The sequence below is a fragment of the Pipistrellus kuhlii genome, unplaced genomic scaffold (assembly GCF_014108245.1).
Source record: "Pipistrellus kuhlii isolate mPipKuh1 unplaced genomic scaffold, mPipKuh1.p scaffold_m20_p_2, whole genome shotgun sequence".
Taxonomy (NCBI): domain Eukaryota; kingdom Metazoa; phylum Chordata; class Mammalia; order Chiroptera; family Vespertilionidae; genus Pipistrellus; species Pipistrellus kuhlii.
This window is the reverse complement of record NW_023425515.1, coordinates 23742962-23762157: the sequence shown is the minus strand read 5'-3', so window position 1 is coordinate 23762157 and position 19196 is coordinate 23742962. Positions and strand designations below refer to the sequence as shown.

Here is a 19196-nt window from a genome sequence, read left to right as displayed (position 1 = left end):
GTGTCTTTAAAACAAAGTTTGAGTTTTTGAAAGCTTTTTTGGTCTCTTCATGCAAGATCCCACAGCATCTTCCTTTCTCCCTGCTGAGAAAAGTCTCCCTGTTCCTTGTGTTTATTTCTGCATAGCAGTTATATTAAAAATTATTTGTTTGTCTTTCTCACTGGACTGTGAACTTTTTGATGTCAAGAGCTATGAATATTTTCTTTCTGTGACCCCAGCACGGAGCATACATTTGAAAAACAGTAGCTGTTCAATGAACGCATGTTGCTTTAATCTGAATAGTAGTTATGTTCAGGATATGGTAAACCCAAAAAATCAGTAAAACACCTACTGCAATGATTTTATAACTGAGTAATGAATGTTTAAAGGGAGAAGCTTCACTGGGAATAGCAAGGAACTGGTGGTGAGGAAAGACACTGGAGTGTGTGACTAACTAGATAGGGGCAAGAATGTGTTGAGTTTCCAAGCTTGACTTACTGGGAAAATGAGAGGACTGACTTCTTGTTCTTTTGTAACAGTATTTAACTAAGTACTATGGACTTCTGGAGAGCTCTGGAGTGGACTTTAGAGAGTCCTTAAAGACCTTGAAATTATTAGCAAGTATATGGATATATATATATATTTCCTTGGTGGAAGCTTCATAGTTGTTATTGAATTTTTGATAGTCCAGGTATTTAAATTTGTTAAATACCATATATAGTTCTTTCAAAAGTATAGTAACAACTAAACAACAGTAATACTATTTCTGAGAGGTATTTTCAAAAAACATTTACTTATGTGGCATCTCACAGTATCTTTTCTCAACTGTTGAAACCAGTTCAAGGTAATTAGAGCATAATATTGAAGACCAAGAGTTTTGAAACTTTCTAACTATAAATTTAATTACCTTACTCAATCTTTTTTATTATTAAAAGGGATAATGATAATATGTTCTTTTTAAGATTGACGTTAGTATTATCTATAATAATAAAAGCATAATATGCTAATTAGATCGGACAGCCAAACGATCTTCCAGACATCCTTCTGGGTGAAGCCGGGACTGCAAGGGCCATCCCCCTTGCATTAATTTCATGCATTGGGCCTCTAGTATAAGATAGTGTGTACAAAATGTTAGAACTCATTATTAACTCTTATTGTTTTTATTGTTATTCTAACTCGATTTTTAATATTTATAGGGCATCTACTGCAGTGTCAGCATTGTTCAAAATGCTTTTCCTTTTACCATATCTCATTCATTCCCCACAATAAATTGGATAGAGATCTATTTTGATATTCAGGTTATAGATAAGGTACACCCCTTGCCTGAGGATACATAGCGAACAAATAGGAGAGTCAAAATTGCAAGAGTCAGAACACAAGTTTGATGCAAGGCAACCATGAGGGATCATAGAACAGAGCAGATGATCACTGGTAGAATGAGCAACAAGATAAAAGATGTGGAGCAGCAGTGCAAGGAGACTTTTGAAAAAAGAGAATTCTTACCGTAGGACATGAAGTATCATATTCTTGCTGAGCTATAAATCAGTCCCAGGAGTGGCCAACTGTGGATCTATATGATGGTGAATGTGAATTGTGTGTGGGTGAAAGTGAACTCAGGAAAAAATGAGGCTGTATGTTAATAGGAATAATAATGGGAATAATAATGCTAACTTCCTGGGGTTTATGTGAAGATTAAAAACTATAAACTATATTAATAGAAGTGCTACTTTACATATGACTATTCATGGCTCTAATAATTATGGAAATTAGAACTTAGTTGTAGATTAAAATAGTTAAGTGGGTTTCTATTGCTGTAGGTTTCATTGGACTATATTATGAGCAGGACTGTTACTTAAATGACTCTGGTGATAATTAGGCATTATTGGAACTTGTAATATGTCTTGCAGTACTTGTATTATTATAAATAAAAAAAACCACAGTCAATTTATAGGTGGAACATTTATTCTCTGCCTTTTAAAAGCCCATACTCCATTCAGTTTAATAATAGAGTGTGATAATGAGGCAAAACAAAACAAACAAACCCTCAAAACCATTATCCTGCATATTATCTTTCTTAGTAGGAAGTTCAGAGAAAGAAGTTGAAAGCAGTCGGTATAAAAGAAGCTATTTTCATTATCAGTAGATTTGAATGTGCCTCTTGTGCCCATTGACAGTTAGCTAGTGTTTTGTATGAGTTAATATCTTCCAAAAAGCACAATATTTTACCAAAATTAATTTAGGGCCAGTACGTTTTTGCCACAGCATATTCATTATTTTGAAACTTTATAATTAGGAAGCTTGCTTGTTCAGTATTTGGCAATTAAAACAATGATTAGACTGTTAGACTGATTGCCCAAGTCAATGTCTAGCCCCAGATGTGGACCACCTTGTTAACTAAGCAAGAATCCTGTGCTTGAGCAGTTGTGTCTGTATCCAAATCTGAGAACATGGGCAAATGTTCATCAGGGCACAGACAGAGCAACATGGCAGGAGTTGTCTGGGAATTTGGTTGATGTAGGAATATACATAGCTCCCTGTTTGAGGACTTCACACTCATTTCTTTCATAAACGAATTTTCCACCCTGGTTTTCAAATGCAAATTGATGCTTTGAGCATCTATAATGTCAGTGAGTATAAGTTGTTGTTGTTGTTGTTGTTATTATTATTATTATTATTATTATTATTATTATTACTAGTAACCCAGTGTATAGATTGGGCACATGGAAAGGAAAATAATTGGAAGAAATATTTTAATATTCCTATTTGCCCTTTCTCCCTCACTGCCTGGGAGTGCCACCACTGCTGGTTGCCCTCGGTAGGGTGATCCGGTCCCCACCCACCCTTCCGCTGTTCTTGGGGCCTATTGAGTGCCTCTACTGCTGCCCACTGCCAGCATAGCATTGCCAATGCCTGTCATGTTCTGTGCTGCTCCCTGGTGGTCAGCACACATCATAGCGAACAGTCAAACTCCTGGTCGAATTCCCAGTCAAGAGGACAATTTGCATATTAGGCTTTTATTATATAGGATTATTATTATTATTAAAATGCCAACATGATGTTCAATGATTGCTATTGGCTTGGAATCATGGCTCTGTGCTTAAGAGAGTCAGGTCCTTCTTCACATCAGCTGGGAGAAGAGAGCTGAATCTGAAGTCCTATCTTATGGCCTTGCTTTGGAAGTGAGGCAGGAAAGTTAGAACAGGGAACAAAAGTCTTAATCTTCATCTTATCTGGAACATCACAGGACCTTCAGAGACAGGACCTTACCTGTTTCCCTGCTTCCTTCTCCCCAATTTCCTATAAGTGGGAGGACCAAAAGGAAATTGCTGGAGAGGAGAGACAAGTATGATTCCCACCAGCAACCAGCTGCAGAAGCAGAGGATCACCCTTGCCCACGTTTAATAAAGACCTTCCATCCAAACTCACTGGCTCTCTTCATTCTCCCAGGTTGCCCATTTTCACTTCTAAAGTGTGACCTGCAGCTTTAATAAACCTTCCTGTGTTTTGCTGAATCTTTCTGTCATGCTGGTCAAATCCTTCTCATTCCCTGACAAGGACATGAATGGGTTGAGGCCTCTCAGGGTACTGCCAGGAATCAGAAGTAGTGGATATTTTTGCTTTTCTCCTATAATGTTTATCTTTTATTTCATTTGAGAGATATTTTGTTCCCTTTCAATGTTTTACACCACATACTGGGCTTATTTGAAAATATATTAGGTGAGTTTACAACGGGAGGAAGTCGCCTCAATTATGGCAATGGATGGGGAGGAGGATAATAGGTGATTAAAGCCACTCTGCACCTCAGTAGCCCACAGTTTCCTCCAAGGATTGTTGGCTCCTGTCCTCCCCTCATCACATCCTGGACATCTGCCAGGAAGAGTCTTGGATGGTGTGAAAAACACCTGAGTGTAAATGGTTGCTGTAGGGGAACCTTTAAACATCTAGGGAAAGAGCCAAGCAATTGGAAACTTAAAATGCTCACCCTGTTTAGTTGGGTAATTGTTACTCAAAAACTAGTGTTCTCGTCCCTTCCCACCAGCCATTTATATAGAAAACAAGTTATTAGTAACCCAGAATGGCTAAGTGGAGCAGGGGAAATATGGTGTGTGGAAATGTAAGAAAATGTAACTGGGATAATGAAAACAAAACACAAGATTTCACAATATGATTTCTTCCAAGTTGTCCACTTTATAGATTAAAAAAACAATGGGAGTAGCAAATGCTGACAGTGTTTTGTTTGTTTTTAACAGATTTAAAGTGGAACAAAAATTGGACTTCAAAGAGACTTTGTATTCTTTGAACATAACAGAAATATTTAGTGGTGGCTGTGACCTTTCTGGAATAACAGGTAATATGATAAATAATTTGACAGTATGTTAATATGTTTTCTTAGTAATGATGCTAACCGACTGGTTTTAATACCAAAAGAGTGCTGGGTCCCAGGAAATAAACACATCACAATAAATAAATATCATCGCACTGAGTTGTCTGTAAACACTCTATTTTGCATTTAAGTACTTTTCCTTAATGAAAACCAGAAAGCGTTTTCGAATGTTAGATAAGCCTTCCAACCATGCTTGTAATGAAACTACGTAGGTAAAGTATTATACGGGCTTTTATTTCGGCCCTATTTGGATTTTTTTATTTGAACAATGGGAATTACAACTTTGAGTCTCTCATCTGAGCAGAGCTAATAAAACTCTTATAAACCAATTTGCAAATGTTAATTCGGTAATATCAGAGCCCATGAAACAGGCATTCACAACATGCTGAATGACGAACATAATCAAGAAATTGTAATGCTGCAGCTTGCATTTAGCTTGGGACTGACAAACAAAACTAGGGAGATGGAATCCTTATGCTAACTTGCACCTGGGAAATTGTGCAGGGTTAAGATGTTCAATTAAACAACAAACTCAAGACAGTCTTTTAATTTTTTTCATCCTAACAATACCCATTTGTTCAAACACACCACACACACACACACACACACACACACACACACACACACACACAAAGAATGAGGAGGACCAATTAGTCCCAAGTTACTTACCCCCTTTTAAATTCAGTCTTCTATTTTATAAAAAGAGTCCTAATAATATAGGCCTGTCTATCTGATGGGCTTTTGTATCATGGCATAGAAATTTTGTGTATCCTATATAATAAAAACCTAATATGCAAATTGACAAAATGGAGGAATGGCTGGTGGAATGATTGGTCACTATGATGTGCACTGACCACCAGGGGGCAGATACTCAACACAGGAGCTGCTCCCAGCCCATAGGCCCCAGGGCAGCCAAGGCGGGTGCCAGTGGGGCCTCCCAATCACCCCAACAGTCACCCCACAGATCGGCCCTAATTGCCAGCCAGGCCTAGGACTTTACCTGTGCACAAATTTCATACACTGGGCCTCTAGTTCTTATATAAATCTATGAACTTTGAAGAAGTACTCATTAATTACATGGGTAAATAAACAGAATGAGCTTTCCTGGTGCAGCGGTTGGGTGGGGTACACAGGCAACATAGAAGTTCACTGTCACCTTAACACACGATTTAGCTACTTGTTCTCACAGTGACAGAAAGATCTAACTTCTTTGACAAACTTATCAGCATCAGAAATGAGACAGTCAACATTAAATACTGCAACAGGATGCTATCTGAGTGTGCCTTGGAACATAGCCACTCATCAGCCTGAAATAAAAGAAGCCATTTCCCCAGCACCTCTTCATCTTAAACTTTTTTCTCGCTTTTGGAAGCTTACTTGCTCTACTCCAGACATTTCAAACAGCTACTCACTCTGCAAATTCCCAGCAATTTGTGAGTTCAATAAAATCTCTTTATAACTAGCAGATTTGTCAAGAAAATACCTTTAAAATGTTTCATAAAAGAATTTATGCAAGAGAACTCCTCAAGCAGAGAATAAATGTCCAACATTTTCAGCTCTTTCTCTCCTGAGTTACCTATTGGATTTGTTTTAACTACATTGGTTCTGTCTTAATGCCTGAAATAGACCAAGAAGAGCCAAGGATGGCACTATTCCTGGTCATTAGGAAAAGAGTGATTTCCGTGCCATCCCTACCTTTTATTTGTGCAATAAGCAATCACTAAAGGCCACTGAGAACTGGCCCAGCAACCAGTGCTATGAGATACTTACACAAAAGAGGCACTATCCTGTACTCATGGAGGTCACAAATCTTACATGAAATGCTTTCATAGTTACTTTGGAAATTTTGAGGTGACGATTTGACTTCTAGCTGTTATTCCTTTTTTGTCATATTTAGGAACATAGAAGTTACTCCATAAATGCTAAATAAAAAGTATAAGTGGGACAATGGCACAGTAATATTTATTTGCACATCTTCTAGCAAAGAAGGCTTTTATTTTATTTTTTAATTTGATATAGTCATTTAGAATTTTTATAGAAAATTAAGGGATAGCATTATTACAAAGATGTAGAAAACACTGAGTTTATGGAACCCAGAATTTTTGTTCTGGCCTATTACCTCTCAGGTCCTGTTCTTTTCCCAATTCTAGGTCCTCTCTGTGGTAAGACATAAGACACAAAACCAAGCTGCTTAGTCCAAGAGGCAGAGTCACTGGTCTTGTGACATTGTGAAAACGGACAAAATTCTCTACTCCTTTCCCACTTACTTTTTTGTTGTTGTTGTTGTCCTATTTTTTAAAAATTTTCTTTATTGATTAAGATATTACATATATGTCCTTATCCCTCCTCCCCCCCCTCATGCCCTCACCCCCTTGTTGTCTTTGTCCATTGATTAGGCTTATATGCAGGCATATAAGTCCTTTGGTTGATCTCTCCTCCTTACCCCCACCATCCCCTACCTTCCCTCTTAGGTTTTAATGTCTGATCGATGCTTCTCTGTCTCTGCGTCTGTTTTTGGTCATCAGTTTGGGCTTTGTTGTTGGGATGGGCCCCTAGGTCCTCTTCTCTGTGCTCTCTGTATGAATCCTATTATATTCCAGGCAATCATGGAGAAAAAATATGCCTTTTGCCCTGACTGGTTTGGCTCAGTGGATAGATTATCGGCCTGTGGACTGAAGGGTTCCAGATTCAGTTCTGGTCAAGGTCACATACCTTGGTTATGGGCACATCCCCAGTAGGGAGTGTGCAGGAAGTAGTTAATTGGTGTTTCTCTCTCATTGATGTTTCTAACTCTCTATACCTCTCCCTTCCTCTCTGAAAAAAAAAAAATCTATCTATCTATCTATCTATCTATCTATCTATCTATCTATCTATCTATCATCTATATCTATCTATCATCTATCATCATCTATCTATCATCTATCTTACAGGCCCAGTGCACAACATTCATGCATTGGGGGGTTAGAGGGAGGGGGTCCCTCAGTCTGGCCTGTGCCCTCTCACAGTCTGGAACCCTTCAGGGGATGTCCGCCTGCAGGAGCAGGCCTAAGCTGGCAGGTGGACATCCCTTAAGGGGTCCCTAGTGGCTGCCACAGAGGCAGGAAAGGCTCCTGCCACTGCTGCTGCTCTTTCCAGCCGTGAGCCCCACTTCTGGCTGAGCGCCACCCCCCCCCCCCCCCCGAGGGAGCACACTGACCACCAGGGGGCAGCTCCTGCATTGAGGGTCTGGCCCCTGGTGGTCAGTCGATTTGCATGTTAGCCTTTTATTATATAGGCTATTATTTATATGATGCCTTTTTTTTTTCTTCTGACCTTAAAGCACATTCTCCTGCTTCCTAGTTAATCTACACAATGGGGTGGATGCCCCCTTTTCTCCATCCTTAGACAGGGTGAGGGAAGACTGCTATTAGGAAGGGACATTTTTGCTGAAACCTGAATAACCTGAGAGCTAACAGGCCTGAGGAAGAGCTAGGGTTAAGACTTCACTGCTTCACTTTATAGCTGAAGCTACCACATGAGGACAGGTGGGTAGTTGATGATAAAAAGTCATCAGGCCCAGATGCAATCATAAGAGATTTGGAGTTTATTTTTAGTGAAATGTAAATGTCCCTTTGAAGACTTCTAGCTTGCCTGAGGTGGTTTGCTTTCCAGTAAGCTTGCAAAGCTAGTTCCCCTTTAAGGCATTTCTTCATGAACGCTTTCATATTTGGTGACTTTGGTGGAGGCCACCTGTCTCACATCAGCTTTCTCTCTCAGGGACACCAAGCTCCCTTTCTCCTTCCTTTGAAAGTTTCCAGGCCCATTTCCTCCTGTCACCCTTGAATGTACGGGCCATGTTCCAGTTGTCTCTCTGCTGAATGTTGCGGGAGCAGGATGGCGATGGTTTCTGAAACTCATGATTTCTCTCCTCCCTTCTCAAGGAGGCCATCCTCACGGTGCCAGGAACACTTATCACACACACACACACACACACACACACACACACACACACGCATACCAGTTCCACCGAGGAGAGAAGAGGGGCCTCTCTCCCAGCTCGTATCCACACCAGACCAAAATGTCGTGTGACACCATCTTACACTGAAACATTTGACAGGTTTTGAAGCATACTCTGAAGTGATATTATGACAGATTTTACTGAAGTGCTTTAAGACTTTTATAGTCTCCCCAGTGTATAAGAAAAGTAAATTTTGTTTTAAACTTAGAACAAACTGATACAGAATTTAAAAGACAAGCGGCTTTGAGGTTGGAAACACAGGGTGGAATTAATTCGAATCTGTAAAGCTTCTTTCTTCTTGTCTATAGACCATGGCTAAAGAGAGCAAAGCTGCTGTCCATTCAATATTTCACTTAATGGGGTATCTGATTGGAGGAGTCTACCCTTCTGTCTTTACCTTTTATATCTTGGCCACGGTTGGTCTCTCTGTATCTGTCTCTGTATCATTTCTGCCGAAGCTAAACCTAAGCCACCCTTTTCTCTAGCAAATTAATTAACTTGGAAAGAGTTTTCTTATTTCCTTTTTCTTTGTTCACTTGAAAATGTAATTAACCTGGAACCCAATAAGCAATGGCTCTGAATTTTAACACTTAAATATGCTTTCATATTTCCCAACAGATTCATCTGAGCTGTATGTTTCCCAAGTCGTGCAACAAGTTTTCTTTGAGGTAAATGAAGATGGCAGTGAAGCCGCCGGATCTACCGGTAGGACAATGGGCTTCACAACAAGCTGGGAGGAAAGATTGGTGGTGGTGGGGGGAGCAATGAGCATTAGGGGCTGGCATTTTTGCAGTACTTTGATCTCATTTTTCACTCCTGCTGTCTAGGACTCTGTAGGACACAAAAAGAAATTGATTGTATAAGGTGTGCATGCATCCTGCCATAGCTTAATGCAAATGGAAGAGATTTGATTAGGAGTTGAGGCCCATCACTGATAAGTGCGTATTTGCAAATTGGATTACCTGTCAATTAGCACATAGGATGTGCAAGGGAAAACTTTAGGTTCAGATATAAAATCATTATTGTTCAGGAATGCTCACCCTTAAATAATTGTATTAATTTCATTCTTCCATCCCACCAAGTAGGTCTTTTGTCACTGATTCTTGTCATTATTTCCAAGCAGTGGTTCTTGAACTTAGCTGCATGGCAGAATCACCTGGAAAGCTTTTAAAAATCCTGTGCCCAGTCCAAAATAATTGAATCTATATGTCTGGTGATAAGATCCAGGCTCCAGCATTTTCTCAAGTTTCCCTGATTGTTTCCAATGTGCTTCCAGGTTTGAGAACTAGTGTCTGCAGTGGCTGGCAGCCTATATTTGCTACTGCAAGTGTAGTGCATAGACTAGCATCAGCAGCATCACTCAGGAACTAGTTGGACATGCAGAGCCTCAGACCCACCAGGTTGGCATGGCTCAGTGGTTAAGCATCGACCTATGAACCAGGAGATCATAGTTTGATTCCCAGTCAGGGCACAAGCCCAGGCTTGATCTCCGGTGGGGGGCATGATTCTCCTCTCTCATCATTGATTTTTCTATCTCTCTTTCTCTCTCCCTTTTTTTTCTTAATCAATACAAAAAAAAATGCAAGGTCTCCAGGTAATTTGGGTGCACATTACAGTTTGAGAACCACTCTTTTATGATATATTTCTTTGAACAAATGGAAGTTTGAATAATAACTATGATATACAGTATATAAGAGATACTCAAAAATAATAAGGGAAAAACCTTAAATCCAATTATAAATTTAGGAAGTAACTTTAATGGGTCCTTCATATCTCTATTTTAATTTTTTAGACTATTTGGGTTCTAACCAATATATCATATAAACGGTACATATTATTTAAACTGCCACATTGATAGTTTTTTTTTACAAGTTTATATATATCCTATACTAGAGGTGCATGAAAATTTGTGCACTGGAATGCTAATTGACCTTACCTTTGCTATGCCCACAACCAATCAGAGTGAGTATGCAATTTAACCAACAAAGATGATGGTTAATATGCATATGCTGAGGAAGGGAGGAATGAAGACTGAAGACAGTGTAGAAAGAAGAGGTAGGAAAAGCAGAAAGCAAGGCGGCTGCCAGAGGGAAAGCATGGGCAGGGCGGGGCAGGGTGTGTAGGGTGGGCAGTGGTAGCAGTGTGCATGGCTGCAGCAGCTGCTTGCAGGAATCTTCCTGAAATGGGCTCCTAGTAGGATAATAAAAGCCTAATATGTTAAGTTTATTCATCTGGTTGTCCATTCAACCAATCAAAGTGTAATATGCTAATGATATGCTAAGGCCACTCAACTGCTTGCTATGACATGCACTAATCACAGGGGGCAGATGCTTCAACTGGTAGGTTAATTTGCTGCTGGGGTCCGGCCAATTGGGACTGAGCAAAATGGGGGCAACATGCCCTGGAGCCTTCCAATGGTCCTTTCCCAGCTGGCCACATCCCTTCCTGGCCCAGATAATGTACTGGTGCGGTCCCTTGACCTGGCCTGCACGTTCTCACAATTTGTGACTCCTTGGGGGATGACATAGAGCTAGTTTTGGCCCAATCCCACAGGCCAGTCCGAGGGACTCCAATGATGCACGAATTTGTGCACCAGGCTTCTAATATATGTAAATATATATGTACTTGCATATTTATGTGTATATATATATATTATATATACATAAATATAGACATATAGGTAGATAGATAAATAAATATAGATATAGATATAGATATAGATATAGATATAGATATAGATGAATTTCTTAAATAATTTGTAATGTAGTATCACCAGGTTTTGAAATCTGGGTGTCACACACTGGACTCTCACTTTGTCATCTCCTGAAAGATTTTATATTACTGTATTCAATGAACTTACACTGAAGGGGATATAATATTTCACTTCTTGGAAAAATCAAAAGTTTGCATTGGTATGAAGTTACTCTCCATGTAGACACATTTTACAGCTGCTTTTACATAGAACCAAAAGAGTTATTATAGATCATTATCTAACCCTTTCATTATATTGGTGAAAAACAGACCCAACAAAGTGAAGTGGCTTGCCTGAGGTCAGACTATCAATTTACAGCAAAGTTTGAACTGAATCAATTTCCTAACGTCATGCTCAGAATACTCTCTGCTATTGTCCACTGGCTCTCAATTTAAGTCTAGAGTTCTCTAAGAGACTGTCACAATCACTTGGGGATCAGTAGTAACCCTAATGTGCTTTACCTCAGAACAGTTAGCAGGAGTATGTTAACTTCCAGGCATCTGATCAGGGGTTGCTGAAGAACAAAAAAGCTTGAGTATTCACCCATGAGAATGGAAGTTATATTGGCTGTGCTTTTCTGATAATCACTTTAATTCAGACATGGGCCTGTATTCCTTGGTAATTTGGGCAACAGAGCCCTGATCATCCAGATAAGGCAGTACTCTGCATTTCATGTTGCTAAGATTGTGTTTTATTGTGAAAGGGATCCGAATATGCCACCCCAAAATATGCCACTTTGGCAGAAATACTATTTTGAACCAAAGGTAATTAAGAAACAAGGGATACCAAAAGAACTCTCTACACGTTTCAATTTGCCTAAGAGCAGGACATAAATTGGACCTTTATCACAGGAGATGGAGGTTGGCAGTAAAATGAGTCTACATAACAAGCCATTTGGGTATTTACTTCTTTTCTGTAACATTCCTATGTGGATTAAAAAAATAAACTATGTCTTCTGTTACTCTGTTTTTGTCAGTTTAATTTGCACACCCCAAACAAAGAGTAAAGAGGAACGTTTTGGTTTTTTGTTCAATTGTTTTTCAACTCTAAAGACACGGTATATGTTTTTAAAATGATATTTTCATGGGCCTAAAAATTATACAAAGTCATTGTATTGTTGGCAAAGGAAACATAAAAAATTGAGTGTAGAAATATTTACTCTATAAAGAAAGAAATTTAATCACTCAAATTCACCCATTATAAACATTGACAAATGATATAATAGAACATCATGGTATAAATTATCATAGTAAATATTATTAATTGTTAAGGCAGCAAGTCTCTGCTTCTAATCTCATAATAAAAAACTCCCACACACGGACAGCACAAATCCTAAAAGCTTCCAGCTCATAGAATAATTTTGGGAAGGTAAGTTAAAAAAAATTAAGCTCAGATGTGATTACACAAGCCTGAAGAATAGAAATAAAGTGCAAACATATCTGCACAGGAATTAAACTTAGAACCTTGTAAGAATAAATCATGTAGTGTAAATAAAAACTGAGCAGAAAATTACCATTTAAAGATGAAATATTTCAACTGCTTTCACTAAAATTGAATCTAGTATGTGGATTTCTTCTTCGTTGAGCATAAATGTGAAGTTAGAATTAGTCCCTGAGTGATCCAATATTTATTCTTCTGCTCTTTGGTTTTTAAATTCATTTCAAACTTCTCTGCATTTAGAAAATGGTAATTTTTCCACATGTTAACTCCTCAAACAAGATAACTTTTCCTGTCTATTATCAATAGCATATAATAGTATTATGGGTGTATTTTCTTTACTGCTTTTTAAAAGTTTCTTTGCTGATCTTTTAATGTGAACATCCAAATAACTGTTGTCTCTGTTTTGTAGGAGTCCAAATCCCTGTGATCATGAGCCTGGCTCCAAACCAATTTATAGCAAATCATCCATTTCTGTTTATTATGAAGAATATCCCAACAGGTACCTTTTTGAGAATTTCCTGGGGGAGCTACTTAGGTTAAATGGACCTATTCCTAGATACCAATTGTAATCTACATACCTGAACCACTTATTGTTTCAATGGATATCTGTTGCGTGCCTATTTCATATCAGACATTCTATTTTATGAGATGTCAAGGGCTTAAAATAGGGCAGTGGTAATTATAACTGCCAACATAGCTGTTAACCATGTGCTAACCATTTGCTAACCATTTAAAATACCTATTTCTAAAGCTCTCATCATTCCAATAGGTTATATATTTAACTAATAAAAATATAGACGCTTGAACAGAGGTTATGTAATTTGTCTAAGTGGCAGAGAGGGGCTAGGACCTGTTTTTTCTTGGAAATCAACTCTCTAAGATGTTACTATAGTAAAAATTGGGAGTTGCAGAGTTGTGAAGTTTCAGAGATAGATTATAAAAAAGTAGGTGAGACTAGGTATAGGTTCTAAGTGGGTAAGGGGAGCCAAACATAATTCCAAATCTCTAATTTGGTCCTTTGGTAAAAGATAATGCACTTAGGTGCAAAAGGTAGAGGTGATAGTAGAGGATTGGATTGGCATTTGACACAATGTCAACATGTGACATGGAGCTTGTCTGGGTAGATATATCTGTACTTTCTCTTGAAAAAGAGAGGTCAGGAGTATGATATAGTGAGGGAATTTTCTTTACATGTATTTATATTTAGGACTCCAGTCCATGTGAAGTTATAAACCAGAGAGGAGCAGAAATCATTGTTTATTAATTTCTGTATCCAGCCCAGCATTTGGCTGAGTGCCCTGCACACAATATCAGTGTCCCTAGAGATTGAGAGTATGCACTTGGGTATCAGACCTGGGCTCAAGTCCAAGCTCAGTTAACTAATAGTTGTAATACAAATAACTTATACTTTCTAGGTCCTGTTGTCCTTATCTGCTATACTAGAGGCCAGGTGCATGAATTCCTGCTTGGGTGGGGTTCGGCAGGCCAACAATAGGGTGGATAAGGCTGATCTGTGATGGTGCCGGCCAGGCACAGGGCCTGTCGGAGGTTGTGGGGGAACTAATCAGGGCACCCATCAGGCCAGTTGGCCACCACAGTGTGCATAATAGCAACTGGTCATTCTGGTTGCTTAGCTCTTATATATATATGAATATATATATAGATGAAGATAATATAAGTACTCATCTCATAAATTTAAATAAGAGGACATATGAAGTCTATGGCACTGTGCCTGGCATGTAAGTATTAAGTATGAACAAATCAATAAATATGATTGAGTGAATGACCAAATAAATAAATAAAGGAAAATGAAAAAAAAATTTGCTTGGTTTACATGGACAGAAGACATTTAATTTCAGAACCTAAATCTGTTAGATTAAGTAAATTGTTAGGGATACTAATGTTATTGGTTCCCTAAAGAATATGCCAGTCTATTCTTTTAAAAAATATTTTTATTAATTTCAGAGAGGAAGGGAGAGGGAGGGAGAGAGAGATAGAAACATCAATGATGAGAGAGAATCATTGATTGGCTGCCTTCTGCACACCCCTTATTGGGGATTGAGCCCCCAAGTTGGGCATGTGCCCTGATCAGGAATCAAACCATGACCTCCTAGGTCATAGGTTGATGCTCAACCATTGAGTCATGCTGGCTGGGACCTGTCTCTTCTTTTAGACGCCAGAAACTTCTGAAAACTTTGCCTTGGGAACAGTGGGGCAGTTTTAGATTTGCTGAAACTGCATGAGCACAACTGCAATTCCAGTACTAGATGTGTCAGTGTTCAAAGATATTCTGAGTATGTCACTTGATCAATACATCTTTGACCTCTGGATAACTCTAATTTCTTACAATTAGTATGTAATTATTGAATATGGAGAACAGAATGAAATGAAGCTACATAGAGCATTGATGAACAAGGAAATAAATGGCATTTAGAATAGTGATGTTCACCCTCTGTTTTGAATAGTGATGTTCAACCTGATGACTAAGGCCATGAAATAGCCATCAGTTAAACAGCAGCGACATTCAAAACCCAAAATAAAGTACTTATTTATTTATTTGTGATAAGGCTTCACATTATCAGACCTTATGACAAATTCTACTGTTTTATGATCTTAATTGTAATGAAACTTTCTAAACTGGGGTTACTCCCTTAAAGTATTATTTAAAATAAATGGTGACTCATTTATTAGATGCTATAAATTATTGCCATGTAAAATGTAGAATGGGCTGTTATTTTGAGACAATATACATTCATTTATTTATTTATTTTTCTCTCACAAGTGAACTAAAAAACTATTTAGATGAACAAAAATGATGATTTTGCATAACATAGTAGACTACTAATGCTCTAATATAAAATATATTCATTTAACAATTTCAGAAGTATGAGGATGAGTGATTTTAGACTTAATACAACCAATTTTTATTTAAATTTAAACATTGTTTTGAGTCAAACAGTTCTTTTATGCAAAATCCACACATTATTTGTATCTTTCTATCAGGTTAGTTTTATATATTAGTATAGTCTTTCAAAGCTCTTATTAAGCTGAACACCCTGGGAAATAAATACTTTTTTTAAAATCTTTTAGGCTGAGGGGCTGAGGGGCTGAGGATATAAGACAGTTTTAAAGACTTTCAGAACAAAATGGTGAAACATGCTATATGAAATGTGTCATTTCTGAGAAAGTAGTGAATTATGATTTTGAAACTGACAGTAGTACACTGGTTAGAATTCTTTCAGATCTTGAGTTGAAGGGGGAAAAAAACTGCATGGTATTTATTAATTCTTTTCTTTTAAGTTATTAGCATTGGTTATGTTATTGTATTTTAATATTAGGAGGCAAAAGTTATTTCTGTCTTATGTAGATGTTATATGACTATGATAATCAAAATTGGGACACCTCTTTAAGAATGAGCATAAAGAGAAAAATGGTAACAGTAATGATTTCTGCTTTATCCTGTCTCTAAATCCATGGCTATTATGTGAAAGGAGATTCCATTAATCTTTCTGATTTAGTAGTGAGTAGATGGATGACTGCCTGAAGACTTAATTCCAAATGTGGTTCTCCTTGCTCAAAGAAACAGATTGAAAAGGCTGAGAGAAGTAGCTCTTATATAATGTCTTACACCCCCAAGTGTTTTAAATTTTAAACAATGTCTTCAGTTATGAATTTCTATAAAAGTTACTTTAAAAATTTTCTGAACAAATAATCTGGATATGCTATAGAATCGTAAGATACAAGACTCACTGATGATTTCTTTTGTGAAAAAATATCCTGGGAAAAGTTAATTATGCACCCCTATCTACCTGATAAATAGAAGTATTAGTTTTCTTTATTTTTGCAGAACTATTTTGAGATATTTTATTAGTAGTGATTATAATTTTTAAAGGTGTTATGCATTATAATTATTCATAAAAAGAAGAAAATGTCTGCTGGAGATTTTGTCTATTTCTATGTTCTTGGTTCTCCTGAGGTTGTGTCAATCTTTGGACTGAGCAGTAAAGAGTGAAGAGGGGCTCTCTCACTATTATTCCAAAGACATTTAAGTGTACTTTCAATCAGCTTTAAAATTATGTAAAACTTATTTTATCACTTTGGGAATTATCCTTTATTACACATGACTGTAAGGAACATAAAGCAACAATTGACATGGATCTGTGCAAACGATTTGCCTTACCCTAGTTAGTAGAAAAGAAAGGTGAATGGATTTTGGCCCATCATTTGTCCTCTAGTTTTTAGTTCTTTTTCACTTGCAAACACAAGATGGCTGGAAATAGGTGTTTGCATTTATGCTCTATACTATGTCACTGCTATGAGGTTTTGAAAGCACTAGAGATATGAAAATATTGTCTTAATAGCAGTGAGCTGTGATTCAGAGCTGAAGATCTGAGAAGCTGTACTTATAACCCTAAGGGCTTATGTTACAAGCATAAAAAGATAAGTGCTAATGCCTCAAATTTAAAACTCTACCATGCTCATCACTATTTTATTATGCTGTGTTTGCCTGACCGTCTATATTTAGAACACCTTTTGGTCATTTCATTTCTGCTTTCCTGTATGAGAAACAGGATTCATGTATTTTTCATGACAAGCTGTCGTGGGTGTTAATTTACTTTATAAATCTCCATAAAATAATTAATGATGATATAATTATGTGTGTTAGACTAAGGAGAGGGCTTTACTGTTAGACATTGCTTATTTGTCTTATAGAGAACAAAGGCTAAATGATTTGTTAAAATGTTAAGAAAAACTTATTATTAGCAGCACTTGTTTCTTCAGAAATTTTTTTTTTTCCTTTCCTAGGTTCATTTTTGTTTATGGGGCGAGTGACAAATCCTGACACTCAAAATGTGAAGGGAAGAGATTTAGATTCACTGTGAATGAAATGCACAGAGATTAAGGTGATTACTGAAAAAGAGAATTGATTGTCAAAATATCATCATCTTGCAAATATATTCTGCATATCTTTTTTTGTGTTAAACTGTGCCTGTGTTAATCTGTATTAACATAAACCTGTATTAATGAATAAATGAAATTAACAGTAAATAAAGATCTATTCAATGTTCCTGTTCTTTTGTATGTTTTATATAGTCTATTTGAATCAAAAGCAGAGAACTTGTCTTAATCCTACCTAATAATAGAGTGATATGCAAATTAACCCTCACTCTGCTATACCCACAAGCCATAGCCACCAGCCAATCAGAGCAAGTATGCAAATTAACCCAACAAAGATGGGAGTTAATTTGCATACATGGAGGAAGGGAGGAGTGAAGACTTAAAACAGCATACACATGTGTCAAACACAAGGCCCGCGGGCCAAATCCGTCCCACCAGGCCTTGCAATGTGGCCCACACCACGCTGTCATCACTGCACTCCGCTGCGTTTCCATCACAATGACAGTTTATGACTGTTCAGTAAACCATTCGGCCAGCGATTTAGGCTGGATTTTAGATTTTGGCCCCTTCTCTGATTGAGTTCGACACCCCTAGAGAAGGAAGAAGGAGGGAAATGGAAAGCAAGGCAGCTGTGGCTGCTGGAGGGAAAGCACTAGTGGTGTGTGCATGGTAGGATGAGGTGTGCAGCAGTGGCCATGGGCATGGCAGGTTGAGTGTGCTTAGTGAGACACACAGCAGTGGTGGCAGTGTGTGAAGCTGAGGATAAGGTGGCGGTGGTGGCTGCAGGCATGGTGGGGCAGGAGAGATGGGTGGGGTACGCCCCGCCAATCTCCACCCCCCCACGTCCTGCCACTCCCTGCCCACCACAGCAGGGAGGTGGGGGCAGGAGAGATGGCAGTGGCGGGAGGGAAGCCAGCTGGAAGTCTTGCAGGAATATTCCTGCAACAGGTCCCTAGAATTACTATTAATATGTTAGAATAATCCTATCTAAGATATTTTTGATAACAAGTTTCTGTTATAGATATCAAAATCTCTATATTGATAAAAGATAGTTCACTCCCAGATATAACAAACAGCACTACTCAGGTCATAGGGAAGTAAGGTTCAGATAGAGTGGTTGTTGTGTGCACCTGTCTAGGGTGCTAATTAAGATGCAGAGATCCACTGTCTATGGTAGCAGATTGAGGTTTTTGCTAATCTTATTCTGTGTTGCACTTAATATTTGCATTGTTTCAATACCTTCTAAGACATGTCAGCTTTTTTTGTTCTGATTTATGCTTTAAATATGTCTGTAAAGTAGAAACAGTGAGAACTTTTATAAAGCTTTCCTGTGCATGAAAGTGGCAGTTAAATTAGTGTGATTCAGGAGGCTGGCCTTCCAAGGTTTTACAACACTTAGCTAAGTAAGTGTTAGGGTGAAGATTGTTATCGATAAACATGAAATGTAGAATCCTTCCTCTGAATACCTTGAGCTGTCAGATAGAAATATCTAAAGTAATACAACATTCCAATGACTTGATATAACATATTTCACAGTTTTTCCATTTCCATGTTAATGATGTCAAGTGCCTTTTTGTTTGTCTTTGCAATTCTTGGCAGAGATCTTGATGATAATGGCTACCCATCATTGAGCCCTAATTATATATCAGGCACTAAAATAAACACTTTACATTATGTTAACTGTACTAAAAATCTGATGAAATACTATTACCATCTTTCTGATGAATAAACTGAGACTCTAAGAT

The 19196-nt window shown here is 37.9% G+C and overlaps 1 protein-coding gene across 2 annotated transcripts in view; it reads left to right on the top strand.

The window, feature by feature from the left end:
• SERPINI2 (serpin family I member 2) overlaps positions 1 to 17614 on the top strand; it is a 32539-nt gene extending 14925 nt beyond the window's left edge. For both annotated transcript variants that reach the window (XM_036447773.2, XM_036447774.2), the window contains exons 6-9: positions 4230 to 4327; positions 8979 to 9065; positions 12962 to 13051; positions 17359 to 17614. In XM_036447773.2, coding sequence (XP_036303666.1) covers positions 4230 to 4327; positions 8979 to 9065; positions 12962 to 13051; positions 17359 to 17435 — 352 coding nt within the window. In that variant the 3' untranslated portion in view covers positions 17436 to 17614. The remainder of the gene's footprint in view (positions 1 to 4229; positions 4328 to 8978; positions 9066 to 12961; positions 13052 to 17358) is intronic.
• Positions 17615 to 19196: the final 1582 nt, after the last annotated feature.